The sequence below is a fragment of the Neolamprologus brichardi genome, chromosome 15 (assembly GCF_056152115.1).
Source record: "Neolamprologus brichardi isolate AB-2024 chromosome 15, ASM5615211v1, whole genome shotgun sequence".
Lineage (NCBI taxonomy): Eukaryota > Metazoa > Chordata > Actinopteri > Cichliformes > Cichlidae > Neolamprologus > Neolamprologus brichardi.
The window spans coordinates 536602-564188 of record NC_142118.1 but is presented as its reverse complement, the minus strand read 5'-3'; the positions used below and the strand labels follow the sequence as shown (position 1 = coordinate 564188).

The 27587-nt window shown below is 43.6% G+C and overlaps 1 protein-coding gene across 2 annotated transcripts; it reads right to left on the bottom strand.

Annotated features, from left to right (window-relative positions):
* Window positions 1-182: 182 nt before the first annotated feature.
* On the bottom strand, window positions 183-26831 carry emilin1a (elastin microfibril interfacer 1a). Of its 2 annotated transcripts, none has more exons than XM_006792947.3 (12): window positions 26522-26831; window positions 9262-9378; window positions 7235-7401; window positions 6824-6923; window positions 6493-6601; window positions 6239-6409; window positions 3255-4532; window positions 2335-2749; window positions 1949-2065; window positions 1199-1216; window positions 965-1099; window positions 183-877 (listed from the first exon to the last, which is right to left on the bottom strand). In XM_006792947.3, exons 1-12 carry the CDS (start codon window positions 26632-26634, stop codon window positions 558-560), a joined length of 3060 nt encoding a protein of 1019 aa, XP_006793010.2. In that variant the 5' UTR covers window positions 26635-26831; the 3' UTR covers window positions 183-557. The 2 variants fall into 2 exon arrangements, with proteins under 2 accessions (XP_006793010.2, XP_087708041.1); XM_087851915.1 differs by lacking the exon at window positions 26522-26831 and adding an exon at window positions 13233-13413.
* Between the last annotated feature and the right edge of the window lie 756 nt (window positions 26832-27587).

The following is a 27587-nucleotide window of genomic DNA, read 5'->3' as shown; positions in this document are numbered from 1 at the left end:
AGGACTGCTGAGCAGCTTGGATCCTCTAACAGACACCAACGGGACAACAATCCTCTCCCAAAAGTCCAGCATCTGGTCTCCCAGCTTTTTAAAGATGAGGGATAGAGTGATAAGAGTCATAAACATGTTTTGTGTATTCGATTGTGAATAAAAAGGTGGATTTATGACATTTGTGACACAAATCATTGTGTTCTGTTTTTATTTCCATTTTACACAATGTGCCAATTTTTTTATTTAATTTTGGGAGAGGGGGGGATTGGTTGTAGATATATATGAAAATATTAGTGAAAACATGTGACATTATTAGATAACCATGTAACCCTCGGGATACAAAAACACACCAATGGCTCTTGCCTAAAATAGTTTTCCTTAAAGCTGTGAAACACAGAACAAACGACTGTGGTTACAAAGGGCTTCTGAAATCCTTCCTGGCACTGAAGGTCAAACATAAGCTTCTGTGTTGCTGAATAGATCCAGTCCAATAATCTCACTTTCTCAGTGGCACTGTCTCTTGGACAAATCAGAAGCTCTGACGCTCAGGATTTTTACACATCCAATCAGATGGTTTCATAGAGCAGCATCCCACTGAAGATGGTCAGAGGTTCGGAGGAGTAGGCCAGCTTCCCAGTTACAAGGTCGATACAGACCGTGTCCCCTTCCTCCATGGGTAGGATGATGTTAAAGACAGCTAACGCTCCAGGGATGTGCTTTGCCTCAGCCATGGGCTTCTCCAGGCCTTCAGGCTGATATCCGGCCGAGTCTGCTCGGGCCACACCAGTGTTGGACTTGGACAGCACTGCCTCGATCTTTATGTTTTTGTGGCCTGTCAGGATGCCACTGAAGAAGTACTTCCCACGCACAGGAGCTGTGAAATAACCTGAGGGACAGGACGAGGTCATAATGACACTGAGTTAAAATAAAGAAAACCTAAAACGATTGAAACGTCCGTTGTAGTGAAGCTCACCTGTTTTGGGATTGTAGGCGTTATTTTCATTGACAAAGACTTCATTGAACACTATGGTTCCCGTGTTCCTCATCGGGCGGGTCATGGCGGCAGAGAAGGAAAGGCGTGGCACGTGGGCATCGGAGCCTGGAGGACCTGATGATAGAGCAGAAACAAAGAGCAGGTGTTACTGTGGATTCGAGATCAAAGAGTTAGTCGCACTTTGATCTGCTGTTTGATAAGAACAACACATACCCTGTTCACCTCTGAGACCTGGAAAGTAAGATGAAAGATAACAACAGCGAGTTAGACCCAGCGATACCATTCCTCCTGTTTATATTTGATTTTTATCACATTGTTCATATGCAACATGTTAATGAAGAGACATCAAAGATGCACCAAATACGTCTGTTAATACACATGTTTATTTATAGAAAAAGTAAATTCAAGTCAGTTTATGGTATTCCTCATTGCTCTGACCTAAATTTACTCTTCTGAAGTTTGTGTCCCAGTGGAGACGGCTCACACATGGCTGGGTCGCATTACAAATTCATAGTTCTATAGTTTATGTTTTTTTGAGTAAAAATTTAGAGCAAATTACATTCTACTGCATTTTAGTTGGTGTGATGATTTAAGATGGTGGTAACTTTATTGTCCCCAATGGGAAATTGATTTGCAGTGTGTCCATAGAGAGATATAAAAAAACCAAACAAACAAACAAACACATACACACAAAAACATAAAAAATAAGCCCCGAGAAAACAGCCTAAATTTGATCATCTAGTTGAGAATTATGCCAATTATCAGCCAAATAAAAATGATTTGCTGTGATTGTTCAAGAAGCCTGTTTGGTGAAAGGTTTTACCAGGAGTCACATCCAAACGGTACAAATGCACATTCTTAAATAACATAGCTAACTTCAGCTAGCTTGATTAAGCTTAACTTCCATCTTTTGGCCTAAGATGATCACTGCTCTGGTTCCAACACTGGGCCTACAGTATTTACCTGGGGGTCCCATTGGTCCCAGTTCGCCATCTCTGCCCTGAGGTCCTATCCTCCCTTCGGGTCCCATCGGACCCCGGGGCCCTTGCTCTCCTCGGAGCCCAGGTGGACCAGGTGGACCTGCAGGAGTGCAATGTTTGGTGAGACGGGAAACACTCCAGGAAAAGTTCTCTTTACCAGTAACGCTATCCTTAAAGAGAACTCGTGGGACGTGCCCTTTACTCTCATATTTACTAAAACTTAGCTTTTAGGCAGGGAGCACAATTTAAATCATTTTATGACAACTGCCTGGAATCTTTCTTTCAGTCCAAACGTACCTCCCTTCAGTTGGGAGCAACTATCTCTCGACCAGCATTCAAATCCCACGCCATCTGCCCTCTGTGACTCACCCTTAAAGTCCCGTGTTTTGAATCTGTGGAAGTCTCTGACCAAGTCGACCACTGAAGAGTTCAGCCTGTGTATGTTGGAGTGGATGTGAGGCAGCTGGACGTTCTGGATATTTTCAACAGCATTTCCTTGAGAAATAACTGTGACATTGAGTCCATTAACAGAGGTCCACAGCCCAGACACATGTCGGTCCAAGCCCTCCTTGATGCCCTCCAGCTTTCCAGAAAACGAGTCGAAGCGCCCAGACACTTTTTCGAGGTTGGAGAGCCTTCGATCGAGGCCGCCACTGGACCTCCGGCACTCGCCGATCTCAGTCACATGGTTGCTCCTAATTATTTGGATGTCTCTGCCCAGATCGCTGAATCGAGTGTCTGAGTCAGCGACGTGGTCTGCCAGGACCGTTTGCAGGTTGTTCACCTTGAAAAGAGTGTTGAAAGTTCTACTATGAAAAGACTTTTCTGTTTTCCGTTGCTCCACAATTTATTCTCCTACGGTCAGCACATCATCCCTCAGAAACCCCAAATATCTGTAACATCCTATTTTCATACCTGCATTAATATTCTATGAAAACGGCTCCAAAGGTAACCACGATGCATTTGGACATTTTTATGAATTTCTCTTGATTTTTATTGAACTTCTGTTTTCTTTTGTGTGCTTTTGCATCATTTTCTGTTTGCTGGTGTTTTCTTGACTCGCAGTGCATTTGAACTGAACACTGCTCTTTCTGTTTTTCCAGGCAGTTCCCGCTGCTATGCCTGCTGATCCAAGCTACCAACAGTCACACTGATATAGTCTCCTTGTTTCGGTTCATTACTTACTTTATCCACAATGCAACGCAGAAAAAGCCTTTAATGGCTTTAAAAGGTTCACATGTCAAACAGATGTGTGCATAACTAGGCTATTATCTGCATCACAGTCTTACCTCAACGATGATATTGTCCTTAATGTGGGTCAGATCTGTTATCGTGTGCCCGTGTGTCTGCACAGTCCTTCCCAGGCCCTTCAGAGTGTCATTAATGGAGCTAAAAGTATCCATGACCTCAGCCAGCTCTCCTTGGACAGACTTCAGATCCCCTCCTAATTTTCCACTATGTACAGTGTGGCCTTCCAGACGTTTCTTTAGATCATTTATGTTGGTTTTACACTGTACCGTGCACTCCTCCACGTCCTCTCTGAGTCGTCCCACCTCCTCCTGGAGGTTGGAGCAAACCTGAGAGCAGACAGATTCTCCCGAGTCGACTTTTCTGCGCAGATCCGTCAGTGCCGTCTGGCATCTGTTGAGGCTGATCGTGGTGGAGTTTTTAAATGTGAGCAGGTCCTTTTCTACAGTGCTGCATATCAAACACTCCTTAAAATTGCGGCCCAAAGTTTCCACTTCAGTGAAGATCCTGTTGAAGTGCTCGCCGTCCTTCCCGGTCACAGCTGTTATCTTTTTCACATCAGTTGTTAAGTTGATCACTCTCTCGAGCAGCGAGTCTCCTGACACCGACAGGTTGTTCAGCTTGGTGTTAAACCTTTGGATCTCATCCTGGTTGGCCACAACCCTCCACTCTAAAGTTTTCACAGTTTCATCACTCGTTCGGTCTCTTGCGTTCGGCCCGCAGGTGTCTCTGCACATGTCTGTGGTTGATGTTAGCCGTCTGTCGAGGAAGGTCGTGATGTTCTCCAGCTTGCTTAAACGTCGACTGTGGTCCTTGACCGTGTCTCCGAGAACAGCCACATCCAGCTCTACTTTCCCGATCTTGTAGCTGTGGTCATCGAGCTGAACGAGGACCGAGTTTCGCAGCTGAGTGACGTCTCTCTGCACCGTTTCTTTCATGTTGTTCCCGGTGTTAGTACACCTCTGCTCCGTCTTCCTCATTGTGGTGTTCATCCTCTTCTCCAGTTCTCTTAGCCTGCCGTTCAGCCGGTCCTCTGTCACTCTTCCCTTTCCTCCACCCGTCCCAGCGAGCTCCTTATCCAGCCGCCCTTTAATAGCGTCACACTTGTTTGCAGTGGAGGTGAGTCGGACTTCGACATCAGACAGCCTCCTTCCCAGCTCGGTGACCGTGTTGCAGCAGGCCTGTGAGCGCTCGGTCTCGCTGCGAGAGATTTCCAAGCTTTGCCTCAAGTGCTGGTCTATGGAGCTGAGCCTCTTTTCCAGGGCTGCAATCCGGTCCCTGTCCTGCTGCTGCTGGCGCCTCAGGTCCTCCACGCCGACCTGGTGATAACGAGACATACGAGACCGTCATGATGTCAGGCTCATATTTTTTCAACATGAAACTTTGATTTTTTTGTGATTTCTAAGGGTTTCAAAGGTACTTTTCCTGAACTGTAGGTTTGCTTTGTTGTCCTGCTTGTCAGTAATTGTATCTCTATACTAATACCATGTGTATTACTTCACTCTATAAGAGAAAAGCACTGAGCCATCGACACACTACACCAACAGGAAAGCTGCATAGCCCTGGAGAGTCAAGTGTTTGTGCTGATGTTTTATTATTTTTATTGTTTTATGGATCACTGTTTACTTAACACAGGCCAGGAAATCAAGTGTGGGATGGTGGAGGTGGGACCACGACCAAACCTCTCTTTAATCTTCTTACCAAAGGTTACGGCGCTCCGTTAAAAGGAAGGACGCTCTGATCCCCGGCCTGTAAATATCACTCATTGTGTAATATTGCAAAGAATGTTTTCATATATTATGTATACAGTGCATGCTGAGGCTATAGTAAAGATAAATATTTTTGTCTTGAGCAAACATGTTTGTTTACTTCATCCAATCCCTGCAGGACACCGGCACTCGAGGCCTGGAGTTGCCCACCCCTGTCCTACTGACTGAGATCACAGCTGGCAAAAACACGGACAGTAGGAAGTGAGGCTAAGCTAATGCTAGTGCCTCAAACCTGCATTCTACCTGAAGACCAACAGGTGGCGACAGCTGTGGTTATAAAAAGACTCACGGTAGTCCTGTCAATGACTTTGTGCCTCTGCAAACACTTTCCTGCTTGGTTTATGGGCTCATTTACTCTTTTCGTGTCATACTGAATAAAAAAGTACATTTACAAACCTTCGTCATTCCACCTATTTTACTCTTGTGTGAAAGGCTTTATGGCCTTGTTTTGAAACAGGTGCTATATAAATCAAGCATCAGTCAGCACGGGGTGTTTGGGCTGACAGCTAGCCAAAAGTGTGCGAAGCTTCCACACAGGAAGCGACTAACAGTGACATGGAGACCATGGACAGAAAACCTGCTGATGATGTAAAGCGCTCAGGCTAAACTTTTCTCATTTTTGAGGTAAATACATTCGCTGAGCGCCAATAAGACCAGAGTGTACATACGGCGACAGACGCAACGACATAACGTCCTCTAGTTTACGCAACAGGTGTAGGTGTCATTGTAGAAGCTGCCGAGTGTACTACGACAATCACGCCCTGCTGCGACGCTTTGTATGCAGCATTTTAGGTCACATGTGCTCAGAGTGAAGATCTGAGGAGCACCTGGGACACACAAAGGCTTTGTGCTATGGTGTGCGCAAGTGTGGGGCCCTTCATGTATCGACGCCCACAGGGAGCCATGACAGCATCGAGGCAAATAAAAACTCACTTTATCTGATTCATGTTGAATCCCAACAGAAATGTAATGCAGCTGGTGACTGCTTCCTTATTGTCGCTGCACTTTTCTCATCTCTTTCTAAACTAATCCTTTTTCACTGTTTGTTTGTGCAGCGGTTTATGCTGCAGCGTGGGGCCATTATCTTTTACTGCTTTGGGCAGAAAAATCGCTTCCCACAGGGCAAAGGCATGAACATCGAACTGTAAACGAACCACAAGTACGCCTCCATTTTTTATTGGTGGTGGGGGAATAATGGTGATTGTTGCCATATTGATATAATTGTGACATAATGAATGAGGACATGTTGACTTTACCTGACAGGACGAGCAGGACAGAGACACCCTCCTCTCCAGCTCTGTCAGGATCTCTTCCTTTAGGATGTTCAGCTGGTCACCTCCAGCTCCTCCTCGGCCTGCTCCGTCCAGCTCGTTACCTCCTCCATTCACCAGGTGGTTGTTGATCGTAAGCAGCGTCTGATCATGTGCCTGAACGACCACAGCAGTCACAGAAATGAGCATCATCCCTGCTCGCGTGCACAAACAGCAGACTTCTGCACAGCCACAGTTACCTGTGTTCTGTTATAGAGATGATCCAGCTTCGTCTGGATGCTGTTGATGGTTTCCTTCATGTGTGGTTGAGCTGAATCTGCAGGGACGATGGCCCCCGTCAGCCCGTGCCTATGAGACAGAAACAGTTTTGATTCCCTCGCGTGTGAGAAGTTTGCATCCACTCCAAAGCTGAGGTATATCTCCAGTGCAATAAACAGGAACTGAAAGTGTGGCGTCCATGCGCGACCCTAACAACACTTTAGCTTCTTTATTTCCACTAAACAGCGTCTCACTAACACTAAACTCAGTCCATGAAATAAAGCACGTGTGTTAAAAACATCAGTGACGTACAGCCTCTGGTTTATGCCACTGATGGTGGTCTGCATGTTGTTGAGGTCTTTGGTCAGGCCATGAATGGTGTTCTCCAGCTGCCTGATCTTCTCTGTGTCTCCTGGACAAAAGGAAAGGAAAGTGTAAAATGTGCTGCTTATGTCTCCACATGTTTTTCAGTCAACTACTTATGACTGTTTTCATGTTTCCAGATTTGGACCATGTTGCAGTAATAAAGGAAACACACAGTTCACTGCGGTTCATACGTGTGACACACATGATACGGCAGCCTGAGCTTCTTTTTTTCATGTTATGACCATTTGATGTTTTCAAGGCTTTAAAAGCAGTCGTCCTTTATCAGAGGCCACGAGTCTTCTTTCGTATCAAAACTCAGAAGATAAAGAATATTTTATGATTTGTTTGTAATTTCACCTTCTCCTCCCCGCTGCCCACCACCTGTGTCCGCAACGCCAGTCTCAGGCGTCCCCTGTGGTCCGCTGTGGCAGTCCTCCCCGGAGTAACCATGGCAACACCTCCACTCCATTTCTGTCACCATCTTGTAAGCCACTTTATATCTCGGTCTCCTGTACGTCCGATAGCTGCGGATGAAAAAGGAGTTTGTGAAACGACATCCAGATCCGTGTTTTCACGCTTTCATCTCGATTGTTTTTAGTTTGTGTTGGTCGTCTTTATGGTGTCCCACATGGAAGAGAAATAGAAAAAACTTATAATAATAATAATAATAATGGATTGGATTTATATAGCGCTTTTCAAGGCACCCAAAGCGCTTTACAATGCCACTATTCATTCACTCTCGCATTCACACACTTATAAAAGACTTGCATCAGATGTGGTCTACTTCATATAGTGAATCATAAAAGGCTGATATGATTCAGTCATGAACGTGGCCACTTTCTCAGTACTTTCATATATTGTTTCAGGAAGTATCCAAAACATACAAGTTTCATTTATATAATTTTTAAGGATCTTATATCTGTTTTCACTCTGCTTTTCATACAAGTTTCACACAAGACAGATACAGACTTTATAAGATTTATATATATCTTTTCCATATGCGGTGGCTCAAAAATTGTTTTATTTTCTATGGCCAAATTTAGCTTTATATTAGTCTTTTTTTGGTATCATTGTATGGAGCGTAGAAAAGTCAGGATAGATTTTAGAAAACATCTATAGGCATACATGTATTAGCCTGTCAGCATGCTATCATCTGTGTTTGGTGTCAAGGTGCAGCCGTGCCTGAGTACAGCCTCACAGATCACTAATACAGCACCAAACTTTCTGCCTTCAAAAACTGCAGCCAACTTGTTCCCGGTGATGACTCTGCAAAATTTAATATTTGCAATGTAACCAAGTCAAAGACCCGCAGCGGCCCCTAAACCCTGCATGACACATCATCATTGTGCTGTACACTGATATTCATGTGCAAAGGTCATTATATGTGAGGAAAATCACAGCAAATCATCTACTGATGATGAATGAGATTACAGGGACTTTAAATTCCCATTTTCCAAAGGAACTGCACTGAGCCAGGACAAAATCTCGTTCTTAGAGCATTCCTTTGCAAAAAAAGAAAAGAATGTTTTATTTGGAAAGCTTTGCTGGAGTCGTATCATTAATGTGCCACTCAGCTCTGCTTCAGGAGAGGTCTTATTTGCAGTCCTAACGCAATAAATAGACCAAAAATTGGCCAAAGCTCTCACAGGCATGTTAACAAGCCGCGGCTGCAAACGTTTTTTTCCTTTCGTGACTTTACTGTAGGTAACACAGAAAAAAGTCTTCCAGCTCCCTTTTCTGTGAGCGTGAGAAAAAAGGTCCTCGTAGAAGAAAAACAAAACAGGGCTCGGAGAAATGGGAGCAGGAGCTGGGCAGAGTTAGCGAGTGAAAGTGAGAGAATCATAAAAGGAAGAAACAGAGCAAGAGAAGATTGTTTTTGCAGGGTAGGAGACGAGACTGCGGTGCCTGGAACTCCTGTCGGCTTCATTCTTAGCATAGCCCAGGTTTAGACCGAGGCCCCTGGCAGCATCGGGATCAAGCGGCAAGGCCAGGGTTAGACAACACAAAACTTCAAAGGAGGGAAAACATCAGCAATGCTCGATTCATGTTTTCTCCAAGCATTACATCCACAACTGGAAAACCCATTTAGCGAGTCCTATCTCTAGTAAATGTGCTCCGTTACTTGTAATAGTTCACCCGTCTGCACCAAAGACACTTTATCACTGAGATTACCCAGAGACCAGTACGCAGCTTCAACCAGGCGCCCTCCTGACCTCGTGGTTGAAGCCCGGGAGACAAAAGATTGAGAGAGCTGAGTGAAGTTTACAGACAGGAAATAGAACAAGATGATGGACACAGGGAGCAGGACTCCTGCGGCTTTGAAGATGGCAAGGCTAAACTCGGGATAGAATCCGGAAACACGGAGACGAGGCATAAATACTCACGCTACTCGAGGACACTGTCCCCAGGCACAGCGCTGGTAGTCCGGCTTGATGTACGTCTCCACGCCATCCTCCATCACGCAGCTAACCGTGCGCGTCACCACATAAGCGCACCAGTTCCTATTGAAGCAGGGAAAAGGAAATGGCAGATGAATGAGTGTGTGATGGCTATCGGTTAGCTCAGAGTTTCGAGTCAGGCGTTAACACAAACATAGCACCTCACCCTCACTCCGGTTCTACGTTCCCCGGCACAGAAAACAGGGAAGGAATGACAAACAAACCTCTGGTCACACGTTGAATGTGAGTCTGCACTGTTTGGAGTTTTTGTAGATGAATATCTCAGACCTTAGACTTGGAGTTATTGTTCTGTGCTACACTCCAGGAAAATTGGTGCAAAAGTCAGATCATGTATGATAAGTACATGAATTTAACAATGACTGCTACACACCAAGTTCACTGCAGTATTTATACTGCATCTCTTTGCAGGAAACACAGAGTTACATTTATTCACAAATGCCCAGCATAACGTTTATAAAAGCCTGTCAGATGCATGATTTCTCATCTCTTTCCACAAATCTGAGAAGTCGTGAACCAGGGTTCACATCTTCTTGGAAAGTAACTGCAAAAGTAAATTCGATTTTCTCTGCAAACAGTTTTCAGTTCATTACATCAGTTTTAAAAAATGAAGCAATACCTTCATAATGAAGGTAGATACACTGTAAATGTGCTTTAAGTATGAAAGTGCCTGTTTGCGTTTTTCCTTACAGATAACAATATAAAAATAAAAGAAATATTCATTTCAGATCTGGCCAACATGACGGCCCTTTGGTGGCCCAGATTTGGTTTGCCAAAAGTGGCCCACACATGGGCCAGCAGCAGACACACCGCTGGCCCTGTGATGGCCCAGAACAGAGTCAGCCTAATGTGTACCTTAATCAAGCCATGTAATAACAACATGTGCCGAACATAATAGTGCAAAAGTAACATGACGAAACTGCTCAGACAGTGAACGGACTGATTCCTATATAACATTTTTCTACTCTCGCAGATTACTGAAAGTGCTCCATACAACATTCACACGTAACTATATTTCCTGTCTTTGTTAACTTTGATGTTCCAAAGCTACAAGCTGGTTGTGCTAATACTGGGTTACTTAGTGGACTTCACACAAGAATCACACAAAAAGCTGAAGTTAGTTTATGACAGTAACCTCACTCTACACTGTCCACATAGTGTTCTCTCTGGTTGTTTCACTGTATTTGAGCCTACAGCAACTCAGTGCATTTAGGTGCGTAGACATGGTCAACATGACCTGCTAAACTGCTAAACTGCTAAACCAGACAGGTTTGATTGGGATTGTCGCACATGAACACTTTTTCTGATTTTTCTGTGATCAAATGTTAATGTCAGAGAGAGTGTCCAGACTACTTCAAGCTGATAGAAAGGGAACACTGCTATCAGCTAAGAACAGAATCCTCAGACTACAGCTAGCACAGGCTCATTAAAAAGAAGATTTGAAAACCATTGCCTGGTCTGATGAGTCTGCATTTCTGCTGCAACATTCAAACAGAGTCCAAACTTGGTGTAAAAACCATGAAAACATGGATCCATCCTTCCTTCTATTAATGGGTCAGGCTGCTGGTGGTAAAACTGCGTTTGATGCCACTTTGGGCCGCTTACTACGAACTAAGCATCAATTAAACAACCATCCAATTATGACCACACCTACCCATCTCCTAATGGCTGCTTCCAGCAGGAAAATGGACCATGTAACAGAGGTACAATCATCTCAAACTGGTTTCATGAGTTCACTGCACTCAAATCCCAGAGTCACCGGATCCCAATCCTACTGGGTCACCTTTGGTGCAAAAAGACATTCACATCATGGATCTCAGCAACTGTGTGATGCTGTCATGTCAATATAGACATGAATCTTCAATGAATCTTTACAGCACTTGATTGAAGCATCGAGAATTAAAGTAGTTCTGAACGCTAAAGGGAATCTGACCTAATGTCTGTGAAGGTTCTCAGTCATCCAGATCATCGTAGTATGAGGAGCTTGGAAAGCTCCTTAGAAGTTCAAACTGAAGGTGAAACGTCTTCAAGCAACTTAAAGAAGTCCAGTTTCTTTCCAAGCTCCTTAGACCAATCTGTCCTAATACTAACAAGGTGTACTATATATGGTGCACACACGTGTCACTGCTGACAGGGTAACCCTCTGATCAACCCTCTGATCAAGCCTCTGAACCACCGATTCCCACCTGTTCAAGGAAACACGATGTTCATTGATCCTACAGTGCGCACATGGAAAACCACACCAAGCATAAAGTGGCTGCAAAGAGCAAAGTTACAGATCGAAAGCAGCATGCATCCAGAGTTATGTTTCCCGGTGAAGTATTCACTCGCGTCATGTACTTTCCCCTCCTTCACTGAGCCCTGAGGGGACGGTAAGTAAGTAAAGTTTATTTATTAAGCGCTTTTCATAGACAGGCCGTCACAAAGCGCCGTACACAGAGATTAAAATAAACAGAAAGTTAACTAACAAAATAGACAATATACACAATATAAAAGGTTAAATAAATAAGTAAAATAGTAAAATAACGCTGCAGCTCCTAAGAGCTTCTTGTTCACAGTCTGGTGGCTAACTTTGTGACTTCAGTGAAAACAGCTGCCCGCTGTGGCTCAAATAACTCTGGCTGCTTAACTGAAAAGAACTTTTCACACTAAATTAAATCCAATGTTGATAAAATAATGCTCATTATAGCAGCTCTCTAATGCTAGGTTCAGGTTTTAACTTAATCCATGCTTTTCACGCCAACTCAAATATTAATCCTAAAATAATTCCCATGAAGTGGACGGTCAAACATTTGTTAAAACAGCAAAAACCCATAAACATGCTTTCATAGCACGACGCCCCCACACACTCCCACAGTCTGCAGGCTACTCCGTTTGTCCTCGTCTGCCTCATCGCCCTTGACCCTCTGATGTCTCTCTTGATAACGGCTGCAGATAGATTTGAGACACAGACGTCCTTCAGTCACTTTCTATCATCATTTTCATATTACCCACAATCCCCATCTGCTGCTATTTCTCCAGTGGTCATTACGGCCAATTAGTGTCACTCCCAGAGTATCTACGCAGAACTATGAAGTGTTTATGGATAAAAGTTGGAGAACACAAGGAGCTCCTTCATCCTGGGAAGTCAGTCGGCAGCTTCAGTCCCTCTGTCCGTCTCGTCCTTTCATCCGTCTGTCTGTCAGTCTTCACGTCACTTTTCTCTCTGTGTTACCGTCTTGTTCAGCCTCACACAGGTTTTGGCACCCGAGCGCCTCTCTGTCCATCTCTGTTTATTATCTGCTACTCGTCTCCTTTCCTTTTTTCCTCCTCCTGTAGCCTTCGTTCTCACCCCGTAAACTGTCCCCCTCCTCATTCCAGAGCCTGTTTCATTGACAAGAAGAGTTTATCATGTTCTGACCCCCCATGACCTATTACCTCTCTTTATGGGAAAGTGAACTAATTAGTTGTCAGACTGCTGTTAATGTTTGTTGATCTGAAACATAACCAGTGTTGGGAAGGTTACTTTTAAAATGTATTCCATTACAGATTACAGATTACATGCCCCAAAATGTATTCTGTAACGTATTCCGTTACGTTACTCAATGAGAGTAACGTATTCTGAATACTTTGGATTACTTAATATATTATCATGCTGTTTACAACTACATGAATGTACTATTGCTGTGATTTATTACTGTTACTGAAGGTCCGCGGCTCCGAACCGTAGTAAAGGGACCTCTGGCTAATACGGTGGGTTCTGTGTCGGCTCGTAGCTGAAAACTAGCTTTACTTTGTTGTCTGGGTCAACTTTGCTAGCAGAGACAGAGAGAGGCGTTGAAAGGCTGCTCCAACGGAACTTATTGTTTCAGAGGAAAACACGAACACGGTGTACAGTCGAGTCTTAATAGCTTACTTACAGCTGGGCTCGTCAGGCTCTCTTCTTGGCTGCAGTGGTTATTATTATATTTACATGCTTCCAGCTCCCGTTTCTGCTCGATGACAGCTCGTACTTTTCCTTTTTCTCCCTCCCTCGCTCACAGACACATAACGGGTATGGCAGTCCATTCTCCCTGCAGCACGGACTACACTGCCCATGATGCTACATTCTTTAGAGCTATACCTGTAGCATTCTGCCTGTTAGCTTAGCACAACAACAACAGGCGCTCTCTCACCCAGGAAACACGCAGAGAGAGAGCGTCACCCTGTAACCATGGCAACCGTAACGCTGCCGCCTGGAACAACAGAACGTAGCTGTCAAACAAAACCCAAACAGTCCTGACCCGCCACAATATGAAACAGGGAAGTACCGCCGTGTAATCCATTTATTTCAACAAAGTAACTGTATTCTAAATACCACCTTTTTAAACGGTAACTGTAACGGAATACAGTTACTCATATTTTGTATTTTAAATACGTAACGGCGGTACATGTATTCCGTTACTCCCCAACACTGAACATAACATATGCTAACATATGCTAACATATGCTACAGATGGATGGAATCAACCACAAACTTAAACATGTCACTGTCAAAATCTTTACTTATTGTTCGAGCAAATGTTCATTCGCCTTGATTCTCACAAGGTTTTCCCAAAGTTCAGGAGAAAAAACTGTTTCTGCTTCGGGAAACTTTGCTGGGTCAGGACATTTGCAAATACGCCATCATTTGATCGCGGTACGGAAGCCCGTGCGTTACACACGAACGCTGAGTCGAGCAAAGTGACAACTGTAGAGGACATCACTGAAAATGACCTTTGGTTTTGTGTTTGTTTGTTCAAATGACAACAAATAAGGTCACGACGTTGTCTTCTTGACGTCACACGGTGAACTGAAAACATCAGACTTCAACGATCTGCTGTGTTTGCGTGAGCGTCATCGTGAACGACGGCAGCTCATCAGCTCTGTAACATACGCCAAGGTCGCGAATCTGAGACATCCACTTCATTTCATTATAATCAATAAAAACACAGTTAAAAACAACTGTTGAGCCTAATTTTCTCTTGTAGGAAGCAAAGAGGTTTAAAGAAGCACCTCGGACAACATTTTGGTTTAAATTCATGACGTCAGTCCAACAGTGAAGAAAGGACAGGAGAGCGGGGGCAGAGCGAGGGGAAGACACGCGGTAAAGGGCGGCGGGTGGACGCGCTCAGCCGTATGGTCACGTGGCCGCCCGCTCAGCGCGCCGAGCTTTAAAGTAGTTCCTGTTACTTTTTACTGGACACGTACAAAAAGGCTTTTCAACAACTTCTGCTGAGAGTAGAAAAGTTAAAGCACCTACTTAAAATCACACAGGGATTAAAGTTTCATTTAAAATGAGCCTGTAAGATTGTTACTCTCTCTTTTAAATGGGACTTATTTTCTTTATGTCCACAATAATAGACGTTCATAGACGTTCATGGCTCTACGTGACAGATTAGGCTGCTGTTAGGTTTGTTTTTTCCCTCCTCAGCAGCCCACAAACTGACCTGTTCTGTTCTGTCTCCCGTGTAAACCACTGTACTGCGGTTTACTTGGCTAATGTGATGACAGGTTATCACTGACATGTACGAGTGGGTTAAAAACAGTGGTTACATCTGTTAAATCCGCCTGTGATTCCCCCTCATTAACATCTTTTCGGATTGGCTGAAGGGAGCGCACTAACGTTCCCTCTGATGTGTGTTATGATGTCAAATTATTATTTATGTTCCTGCGCACTGTTTTGGTAGAGCAGTGGCTTAATGAAAGTGAGCTCTGTGGATAATAACCAGAGTTTGCTGCTGACTCGATGCTGTGAGGTGAAGGGTGAGAAATTTCATGAGGATAATACTTTTTGTTTGAGTGAACACAAAAAGTATTTGTTAATTATTTCGATCTTTAGTGTCAGTCTGTGAAGCTTTTGTATCTGCGTGTCGAGTTGATCCCATAGAAAATAATTGTGCAGATGTTGTTTCAGCCCAACAGCTGCTCTGACCTCCGACCTTTGTCTCATCCTGTGGCGGGTTAGATCGATCAGTAAGGCATCTAACATCTACCAGCATGTTTCAGACCGAGCGAGCAGAAAAACTCAGATGTGCTGTTGAGATTTTATCTTTATCTCATATTAAGACGTCTCGAGGATTAAATGTGTAGTTAAACATCTTTAGACTGAAAGAGGAGTTTTCACTCACTCAGATCAAAGTGGGCTGTTCTTCATGTGAAAGGCTAATAATGTGATGGCTGCTTCTCTTTTCACCAATAAGACACGGAGTTGGAGTGCAGGGGTTATGGGAAAAACACATGAAATATTGATGGCAGATAAAAGCCGTGCGCAGAAACTTGCGGCTTATTTGGTCCGTTGACAGCGTATCACGTTGCCTCGCACTGATGTGAAGTGGTTTCAAACTTTCAGTTCAGCCTGGAGTCGGCACCACTGAAGGATATTTGGCTGAAATCAGCAGCGCCCATTCGTCCAAACGGCACTGGAGCCTCTATATGCTTCCACAGATGCAGCACAGACACTCGTGTGATTTGTTCCACTAGCTGTGCATTGCTGGTTTTAATATATTACATTTTCCTCAGTTACGCTGTGTTTAGTGTCTTTGTAAAACTCGGTGTGGTGGTCGGTTGCACTGCATCATCAGGTTTGCTGGGTCTCTGGTCTCTTCTACTTAGAATGACTGAGAAATGGGAATCTAACATGCTCATCAAAGCAAGAGTGAAAAGAGAGTCACACAGCCGTGGTTAATCGTCACCACTCCTGTTCTCACACTTTAGCTGACTTGTTTTCGTCACAGCGTTCAGCGGGACGGCGCTGCCGCTCTATCATCTGGCCTCACTGACTCTCAGCGTCACAGACAGCAGATAAAGCTTAGAGCTGGCAACGCCCCATTTTCTCTGACAGAGAACAGGCGCTGCGTCTCATATAAATAAACGTAACCATCGATCATTTTTTCACTTCTGAGCAGACACAGATGTGCAAACACGCATTCGTATCCATATACATGCAGAACTGCCTCGATTCTGGCAGCTTTCAAACACTTAGTGTACACACCGCCCTCACTGTGGGCTCATTTCCAGTCTTTCCATCACGGGATTTTCACTCCAGTGAAATACATGAGAGCCGTCTTTATATTTGTCAGATGATGACGAAGTCTAAGCGCAAAGCTCATTGAGTGCACGTCTGTCCCAAAAGCAGACTTTGCTGGGTTTGTTGACGTTTTCAGGCTCTGCTGCATAGATGACACAAACGTTTCAGTTTCTCCTCTCTGGCTAATCAGCATGAAGTTAGGCTTTCTCAACCGTAATCCAATAAAGTCCCAATAATCCAAACGGCTGCAGAGAAATCACTCAGATGAAAGTCCACTAACTAGACTTGGCATCTTTGCCCATAACTGTGAAACACAATTGCAGACTCAGCTGTGCATTCCTAAACAAGCACACGCACAAAGGTCGACACAATCCTGAGTGTCACCTGCTTCACAAACACACATTACTGTGAACATCATCATAAAATCACTGCTCAGAACACAACACGGCAGGAACACGTGTTCCCGGGATGTTACAGCGCCGGTGTTTGGACAGTGACACGTTTTTGTAGTTTTGCCTCTGAACAGCACGATGGAGACTTTAAATCATACAAGTCGGATGTGATTGAAGAGCCGACTGTCAGCGTTATTTCAGGCCGTTTAACAAAATTGCTCCATTAACTGTTCAGCACTGGCAGATGTTTTTATACATAGTGCCCCATTCAGAGGGTCAAAAGTAATTGGACAAACTAACAGAGTTTTAAATAGAAGGAATGATTTTAATATTTGGTTGAAAGTCTTGTGCAGTCAGTGAGTGAAGTGTAAACATTTCCTCCAACAATATTTCTCTTCCTTCTATCTGCTACATTTCATTTGTTTCGTCTTTCCAAAACCTTTTGTTTTGTCCAAACTGTGTTGGCTCTTTTCCGTGGGCCAGCCTGTGCTTCCTGTTCCTGGGTGTAACCAGCGGTTCACAACTATGAACTTGTTTTTCCTAACCAGCTAAAGATTGTTGGTTTGATCGCTCCTAAAGTTTTTGCTTTTACACTCACGGGATTATTTTGGATTTAATGATGGGCTTGTTCACTTGCACTGCCCGAGATTCACAGAATTTACAGAGAATTTTACATTTTTGTGATTTATATCGTTATCGGGCGATAGATGTCTTATATCAGGATATGGGACTTTGGTCATATCGCCCTAGTCGACACTTACTGAAGCTGACCGATTGCTTGATCCAGCGTGACGGCAAACAGAGGCAGAGCTACAAAAAAAGTGTGTCACTTGCCAAAATTGTACCAGTTGGATTGTATTCACATGAATCCCAGTACGCTGCTGTATTCCCAAATTAAAGTGCACAGCTGTTGCCAGCATTGAATCCTTTGTCTACAGTTTGCTTACAATAAACATAATTTATGCTTTACTGCTGTTAATGCGTTTTAATGATGAGAAAGCTTTCCTTTCTTTGCTTCGATAAACGAATAAAGCATTAAAAAAACTTGGATTGTTTCCGAATACTCAAATCCTGTTACATAACTCATCAGCTGAAACTCCAAACATGTCTAAGAGTAAATGACGTTAAGACATTTGGACTTTAGAGAAGCTTGTAAAGCTAAAAATCTGAGTTATTACAGGCAACTGAGAATTAAAGCACTCGTGTTTGAAATGCACAGGTCTCCATGTGTGGGTCTGTACTACTGCCTCCCATCAGGGGCCATTCAGCAACGTTTCCTTTACTACATCAGCTCCACAGTATAACGCTGCACATGTGCAGAGCAGTTCCTGCACATGTGCAGAGCACATGCTTCAGGATGTTTATGGTACATTGTGTATTTTCAGAATGCTTGTCTGACAGTAGTAGATAGAGACAGAAATGTAAAGCTAAAGCACAATGATATTCAATCCATATTCAAACATGTATTGTGCTGTGCAACCAAACATTGTTAACCTGCTGAACTTTAGTTGAACCTCACTACGTAGGCTGAGTCTGTAGACGCTTTGCTTGTGCCAGCGCAAGTGGAAAGAGTTCAAGTGGACAAACTGGTTCAGGTAATTACAGAAGAAGGTGTGACTGAGGCCGGGGTCATGTGGAAGTAATCCAAATGGACACACAGAGACATTTCAAAAATCCACATCCATTTATTAAATTGCATTATGTAACTTTTTTTTTATCATAGAGCTAAAAACCTTTAAATCCACACATTTGTATCAGTATTTACTGAGCCTTCCCTCAGACACTGTTACAGTTACAAGTGTAACTTTGTTCTCACAGCTTTGAACCTTCAGCAGTAACAGAGAACGTCTGTCAGATAAGAGGACGTACAAACGCAGCTCTTTGGAGGTTCGTTGCACAAACAGTCTGGCTTTTTCTTTTTCCAGGCAGGAGGTCATGTGATGAGCCGATTCGTTTTTATTGACAGTTGTCATAAAGAGATTAGCGATGGCACACTGGAAATGTTCTGGGATTGAGAAACTCACAGCATCTACAGTCATTTCCATCACCCGTCGACCTGCCGGACGTACTGCGGAAAATCAGATCTGCATAAGAAAAACTAAAAAAATGTCAAAGATTTTCTCCAGCAACTTTTTTTAAACACCCATTTATCAGGGATTAGCTCATAACTCATGTGGCTGCACAGTAGTTACTACTGTTGGGTTCAAAGCTACCAGCTGTTAAATCACAAATTAACTTTGACTTTTGTGGAAAGCTGAATTCAATTTCACTTAAAACACTAAAGCTACAGACCACAAAACCAAAACAAAATACTGAAAGGGGTAAAAAGTAGAGTAAAGGTGAGTATAAAGTTACTTTAACATGATAAGACAAACCTGCTGCCTTACTGCCTTAAGATGTTCCTGATTTCTAAGCATGAACCAGGAAGTTTCTTAGAGTTTGTAGCTACGAGCAAGTGTTCTGTTGTAAACAGTAATGTGAGTCATTGTTACCTGAAGGTTAATGATTATAGCAGCTTTAAGTCAATGAAACGGGAAAGCCGCGCCTTTGCAACACAAGAAAGTAACCAAAAGATTGGCCTTGAATGTTCACATCCTCACATCCTCGTCGTCAGTCTCCTACAGTCACAAACATGCAAACTATGCCTTCATTAGCTCTCTGGCACACAGAGCAGTGAATCTTTGAACGTATGCGTCTTGTCTTTATACACAGAGCTGTAACTCAGCGTGAGTGAAACTCTTACACCTGCCTGAACCTTGCTTTAATACCCAATAAATTTCAGCTCCCTGTAAAACAGCAGACAGAAACTTCACAGCCAAGCAGGAAGTTGTGATCTGACATCTCTACCCACGCATTCCAGGTTCATTATGTTCAGCAGCATCGCTGCATGGGACCTGCACAGAGAAAGTGCGGCTAAAGTGGAATATTTGCATCGAATGAGTGGGCGGAAGAGGGAGTGAAAGAAAGAAGAGAGTGGGCTGAGGTTTAATGCTTAAACAAAGAAATGCTTTGGCGGCGTCTATTGTTGAGGAATCCTTCACTTAGCTTCAAGGGGAGGCCTCGACAGCAGCCTGAATGAGCGGGTTGAAAGAGGTAGGCTAGCATTTGAACTGTGAGCCGGAGGTCGAGCGTCCCTATGAAGTCCTTGTACACACAGTGAAAGGCACACGGATGACTCGAGTGCACTCGCTCATGCTTGAGCGATCCCATTTGGACAGGCTAACGTACAGAAAAGGCAGACGCACGCATATTTCCAGGCTCTGCACGCGCCGTTTCACTCGCACGCACACCAGGACGTGCGTGACTATGTAAACTTCTCTCTGATTGTTTAGCCTGACGGTCACCAAGATATACTGAGAACGTCTAGGATTCTGCCATTTGCTTTAATATTATTGCTAAGACGCATCAGCATTCGGAGGTCTGCGGGGTTTTGGTGACCCACTTGAATTTTAGCCATTTATGGAAGCGTGCGCGTTTAGAGCATAAGTGCTCAAAGCCTTAAAATCACAGTTGCCCAGAATAGCAAGGTAAAGCTCTCCAAGCTGTTTGTAGTACAAATGTCCTGTCATGGCATCCGTGACCCGAGTCGAGCCTCATCGTCTCAGCTGCTGAGCTGTGTGGGGGATGTGATGGGAAGAAATCCCAGTCTTTATAACTTTCTGTAGGTTTATGTAAACAAAGGACGGCTTCCTCATATGTGATCGCGCTGAAACTATGGTAATTAGGTTACAACGGCTGTGCCTGGAGAGCATCCCTGTTCCCACATGGCATTAGCATATTTAAGGAGATGTTTTTTATACTGACCTAATTAACAGGAAGCAGAAAATCACGTACAGACGAAGTGAATTTGAGCGCGTTCCAAGTTTTGGTTCAATAGGAGACAAACCAGCCTGATCCACCGGCTGCATAGTGCAGCGTTAAGCATGTTCTAACTGTGCAGTCCTATTAAATTTACAATGAAGTTTACGCCCCTCCCTTCTGAGTAATTTTGTGGGTAGATGTGTCATATAGATCAGTGGTTGTTAGGGAAATATTACACTGACAGAGACGAGCCTGAGCGGATCAAACATGTGCCAAAAAGACAAATAGAGGACATGTCAGACAAATCAAATAATTATGTTCTTCAATTCTGTTGCAACAAAGCAGTTAAAGTAATAGCCATGCTTAGTGCAAATTAGCAGATGTTACCATAGTAACAAAACTAGAAAGCTCATTGGACAGCTTCTTAGCTGCTGCTTACATGAGATGATATTTAACACAGTCTTCAATTTAAACTGTCAACGGTTGCCCCAAAGTGCTTCATATTGGTAAACGGCCTAAAACTCTACTTGAGCATTCAAACAACATGTTACGTTCACGTAACCACCGAGATTGATGCACATTCACAACACTTCAGAGCAATTTGGGGTTCAGTATCTGACAACAGTCAGTGTTGTCTTGTGTTGTGGGTGTCAGCCACCAGGTTTAAGTAAAGATAACCAACACATCAGCCCGGTTCTTAGTCTGTGTACAGATCATTGTCCATTCACACTATGGATGCTTATCAGCTTTGATAAAGTGATACAAAGCAATAATATCTGAGTACAGTTGGTGATTTTGAGATTGGGTTTCAGCCACGCAGACCGTTTGCCCGCATACAGACAAACTCACTCAAATGTTACAGGTCGACAATTCTTGGACTACGACAGAAATACGGCTGCCACAAACGATTATTTTGATAGTCGACTAGTCACTGATTATTTTTGCGATTAGTCGACTAATCAGATCATCATCCATTGGACATAAAACATACAGCTTATTGCACCAGCAGCATCTGCTCTTATATAACTATCATTAGCTTACAGCTTTAAGTGTTTCAGGTATGTGCTAACTAAAAATAAAGACAAGATGATAGTTTATAAAATTTTAATGAAATTTGCAGATTGTTTCGGTGAAGAACTCCTTGCTATCTAAAATATAACAGGACACCGGAGTAAATTCTGGAGCATCTCACACTTCTGATAATCAGCTGTCTGCTTGATGTTTATTCAGCTGTGTAAAAACTATAACTTTAATCTCAGCCAAACCGATTTACTCAGGAACAAATAAAATACTAAAAAAAGCCAAACAATAACATTTTTAAGTTGTCTAAGTGACTTATATATCATGTTTAACCTGAGTAGCGAAAGACGGCGGTGGGTTTGAAAACGGTTTGCCGGGAGTCCGGTGTTCTCACGGCTCTAGTTAGCCTAGCCCCCGGCTAGCTATCGAGCTAGTGGGTAACAGACGTCTCCGAAAACGTCGGAGCGCTTTTGAAAATATGTGGTGTCTTGATAAACTGAGCAGATATTTGAGGTTTACACAGCTACATTCTCGCCTGAAAATATGTTAAACGTTTATTTTGTGACCCAGAAAGAATAATAAGAGTAATATTAAAACTAACTAGCTGCCGCCATTGTTGGAAACTGAGCTGGGCTGCGCTATGAATTCTGGGACACAGCTGCTTCTTCTTCTTCGGGGTTTAACGGCAGCTGGCATCCTTGTACATGCAGTGCTGCCATCTTCTGTTTCAGTCCGTTATTACACTCTTAAATCCTACTACTTATTCCTGCGTCTTTTGTGATCTTACAAAGCTTCAAATGACGCGTCGACTATTAAATCAGTCGTCGACAATTTTAACAGTCGACTAATCGTGAGTAATCGACCAATCGTGGCAGCCCTAGACAGAAACCGGAAAGCTTCCTGCACCCATGCCCCCCGATTCTGCACATTCATATGCAAACATCTCTTTAACAACACTGTTTACTTTTTACCCTGAGAGCAACATCAGTTTCTGCTTGGAATTTCATCGCAAGTCATCCAAAAGTTGTTGAGACATTTCACTCAAAACCACAAATTTGAACTCCACGGTGGTCCTAAAAGAAAAAAAAGCTACCACGAATGCTGAGATCATTCAGCCTGTATCAGCGGGCAGGCGTTACCATCCACACAGCCAAACTTAAGCACTTGAGTGCACTGATAGAAATTCAACCCCCTCATTGTTTAGCCTCACCGTGCATTAAGATCGGCTGAGTGAGCACTTTATGAGGTGTTTATAATTTATAAACGAAGAGCACAAAGTGTTGGATCACATGTGGGTGAACAACAGTTGTGAACATGATATTTTGGGCTAATGCTTAGTTGAATCTAAGGATTAGTTCCCTGTAGATTTATGCAGATGTGGTCAGTTAGGTTTTGCATGCATTGATGTTAAATAAAGAACCACCGAACGCTGCCTTTAAACTTCTGCTTGCTCAGACGCAATTAAGAGAAGCTAAGTTGTGGACAGCGGCTCCCACATTGCTGAACAATCCGAATCTGCTCCTGTTTCCTTAATAATTCCTTAAACAACAGAAGAAGAGCGTTCTAAACAGAAAACTACAATGAGAAGGTTAGAAAGTGAAAACAGAGTCTTGTGGTTCTGTCGGTAACTTTTGGTCAAGAAGCTTTTGGAAATTTCACATTTGATTCATTTTTCAGTGGATCCTTAAACCTTCGGCCCGGAACAAAGAAGCCTTTGTCATTCAGTTATGAGGGACTGACAGCAAATCTCAGTGTTTACGACTGAGTTTCAGTTCAGCCACAGGAGGAAGTACCAAAAAACATCAGGGCTCTGCATTCAAGACTTTTGTTCTCAGTGTCGTGTTTGAGGACACCAAAATACAAAGTTTAGACTTTTGAGTACGGAGAGCGGCGACCGACTTATTCCAAAGCCATCTGCTGCACAGGGAGGTACAACAACGTTACACATTCATTTCATTTTGCTCCAGATTACTCCAGTGTCTGAATAAGTGTACAGTGCATTTGTCTCCCTTTGTGACCCGTGTATAAGGGAACCTCAGTGTGATAACTAACAGACGGTGACAGTAAGCATGTTCTGCTCCTTGCTACCCTCCAGTGGTGATCTAATGCCTCGTCCATCAAACTACCAATGAGCCAAAACAGGTCTGCAGTCCACCTGCATCCATCTCCTCCGCTCTTCCTCAGTCAATATCTGCAGCTCGCAGATTTTGGCAGGAGATGTGTCAGACAGCTCTGGGTCCTCCTGATCCCGCAATAAAACCTCAGCTGGATGTCTCCAGCTCAAACCAAAGCCTTTGCCGCTTTTGGAATCCTTCACACATCTGTCAAAACAGATCAATTGAGTTCAAACAGATGTCAGAGGGGCAAACTGCACCGTCATGGGCCAACGCATTCTTCTTCCTGATACGTCACTTTGTGTGTGCGTATGTCCATCACAGGCCAACCATGGTGACTCCTTCATAGCCTGCTGGTTGCAGCAAAAGGAAGCCTTTTAAGAAGCAAAGCCCCCCCTCTTCCCCTGCCAGTCTGTCTTTTTTCTTGTCTTGTCTCCCCTCCCTGCCTTTTTGTCACTCTTTCACTCTCTTTTGCCATGCCTGCTTGCTTGGTCTCACTCCACATAGTCTTTTATTCCACTTTTCTACTCCTGCAGAGACAGAATGTTTTATTCCTACTTGTCTCCGTCTGATTTTTTTCTTTTAGCTTCCTATCTCTTGCTTCCACTTGACCAACCAACTCGTTCTCCATCTCCATCTTGTGTCCTCCTGTCTGTGGTTACAGCTCAACTTGAATGCGCACGTGAACAGCTGCTTTTCGTCACAGACAGCATCAGCAGCACAGAAACCTGATAGAAACCTCTGTCGCAGGAGCTCCCAGAAGCTTGGCCTATCCTGCCGACACATACACACTAACTACAAACACATGCCGGCCTCGAGGCAGACCCACACCACATGTGAGTGCAGTGAACCTTTTTATTCACACACATGTACGAACACCTACATCATCAGTCATTCAGATCAGTTCTTTATTCATCCATTTACAGCCGTACAAGTCACTCGCATTGTCTGAGGGGTCGTCCACACACGGGCCCCTGAAGGAGGCGATCAATTACATGCTAATAACAACCTACGGGGTGGATACAGGATAATAAAAATTATATGCCCACTAACAATATCATTGGCCGGGTCTGAGCTGGGACGCCATCAGTGACTACTAAGCAGCCGTCTTAGGATCAAATGGTGCAAATCCAGCTGCAACCAGCAGCTCTGAAAAATGAAGCCAACATGAAAGGTTAAAAAAAACTAACGGAATTACAAAGCATGTTTACAGGATAGAACAGACGGGTAACAGAAAACGAAAACGTCGGCGCGCTTTTGAAAATATGTGGTGTCTTGATAAACTGAGCAGATATTTGAGGTTTACACAGCTACATTCTCGCCTGAAAATATGTTAAACGTTTATTTTGTGACCCAGAAAGAATAATAAGAGTAATATTAAAACTAACTAGCTGCCGCCATTGTTGGAAACTGAGCTGGGCTGCGCTATGAATTCTGGGACACAGCTTCTTCTTCTTCGGGGTTTAACGGCAGCTGGCATCCTTGTACATGCAGTGCTGCCATCTTCTGTTTCAGTCCGTTATTACACTCTTAAATCCTACTACTTATTCCTGCGTCTTTTGTGATCTTACAAAGCTTCAAACGACGCGTCGACTATTAAATCAGTCGTCAACGATTTTGATAGTCGACGTAATCGTGACTAGTCGACTAATCCTGGCAGCCCTAATGGAGAGTTTCCCTTTTATAAAAGTTTCACTGCCATTTGAAAGTTAATCCAAGCTAAAGAAGCTAGCTAGGGCTGCTTCAATTGACTGACGTGGACCCAACAGCCACCTACTATACAGCACCTTGTTCCAGGTGCCCTTTAACACAATCATCTTTGTGTTCTAGTAATAGAAATTCTAGTATTTGTAACTTAAGACAAACACTGAGAAACACGGTATTGCACTAGTACTGTTCAGAAATGCATCTCTCTAACCAAGCTTGCTAGCCGTAGCTGATAGCCTAGCATCCCACCCTCTCACATTAATATGGTGACTTCTGGCTAAAGATAACGTAGTAAGTTGCATCTTCTGAAACATGCTAGCTGCAATGCTGAGCCACAACCTTTACTCAGCTCATTAGTAGTTAGCCAGTGTTTGCAGACAAACATAAAAACTAGCAGCAACTGTGGCAACCTGCTGGCAACCAAAGCAACTCCTGGGAGATTTTTGTGCAGCACTTTCTTTGTAAACTCAGACAGCCAGAGCCAGCAACCTCCAGGAACCAGTTGCCAACCAGTCTGGGAATACACATCATTCCCTAGCAGCCCTGGTTGTATCACATCCTTTATGGCAGACAGCTCAGAGCAATGTGAGTCCTTTCACCTCTACTTAACAAGCTCCAAGGCAGAATGATAAACCCTCCTCTGACACTTGAAGCGCTGTTAGAGATTCAGGGCCTCCTGAAACATTTTCACTTGGGGATCTGGAACAGTAAATGTCTGTAATTCCTATAAGCCCTGTCCAGCTCCGGGCCCCTGAATCATCACACTCCACCCACCCACTCACTCACTTACTCACTTTATTCCCGACTCTCTGCTGCGTCAGAGACTTTATCACCAATAACACATTTCATATGAAAATGAGAATTCAGACCACGTGTGAGCTGCTTATAAACATTCATCTGATGCTTGAATGGTTTAAACAGATACAAGCAAACTTTAAACAGTTGTTGACTAATAGATTGTTGCATCCATGAGTTCATCCATGAACGGACCAGTGGGAAAGTTCACAGGTCTTTCTTTGGAGAAAAAAATAACAAAGCAAACTTTTTTAAACAAAGAGTTTAATTTGAAACTATTTTTAGGTGAACAAACGTTTTAAACTGAATGCGTCACAGGTTGGAGATCTTACCTGTGCCTGCTCGCCGCTCTCTGACCCGCTGGGACTGTCGACTCCGCGTATCCCAGACCCGAGCACACACGGGCTAGTACGAAGGTAAGCAGGTAAAATAAATGCTCCATCATTAAGTCCAATGTAAGTCAAAGACAAATGAAAGTCATGTAGGTCCAAAGTCTCTCCAAGAAAAGCCCGCTGGATCAGTGACGCACAGTCGGTAAATGCCGACGCAGAGCCATGACTTCACAGGATGACCCGCAGAGTCCCGTCAAGTGCATTTCAGACGCTAAACTGCGAGCGTGCTGGAGGCAGACTGAGAGTGAAGGAACGAGAAGCAAGTTTGCTGAGCTCAGCGAGCCCCATGCCAGCTCCCTCCTCCCTGCGTGCCCCCTACCCTCCCCCGTTTGTCTGTTTCGCTTTGATACTCCGTTTACTGGAAGTGCACTTCGCTTTCTACTCTGCTTCCCAAGTGTACTCATGTCGACGTGCGTTTTCACAGTGTGTTGTTGTGTTTTTAGTAAGTAGTAAAGTTGATTTATTAAACGCTTTTCATAGACAGACAGTCACACAGAGTAAAGTTATTTTTTTAACTTAATAAACGTTATAACCAGAATACGATAGACTCCTCTGCTCTCAGGCCCTGCGCCAACACAGTGCAAATATAACTGTAGATAGACTGTATAGAAAAGATGGCCATAACTTATCTAGATGGAGTTAGAACAACAATCTGTCCTCTGAACTGTTAAAACCACCGGTACCAAAAATATACTTTGAAATGTGTCAGTTTGGACACATTTCAAAGTATATTTATTTTAATATGTGCTCACGTTAAAATAAATCACACTGAGCTAAAGTCGAGGCTCTGAGGCATGAAACGTGCTTATTTATTTCTGATATTGTCCCAGTTACTTATTTTACTTTGTTTTACACGCTGTAACTGTAAAACTTTTAGTCTCATCTTTTAAGCCTGGAATAGAAAATCGATTAACTCAAAGTAAGGATTTTACATCGTAGGCTGAAGACATCGAGCAGCTCCAGTCAAACGCACACAGACGCACACAAACGCACACAGACGCACACA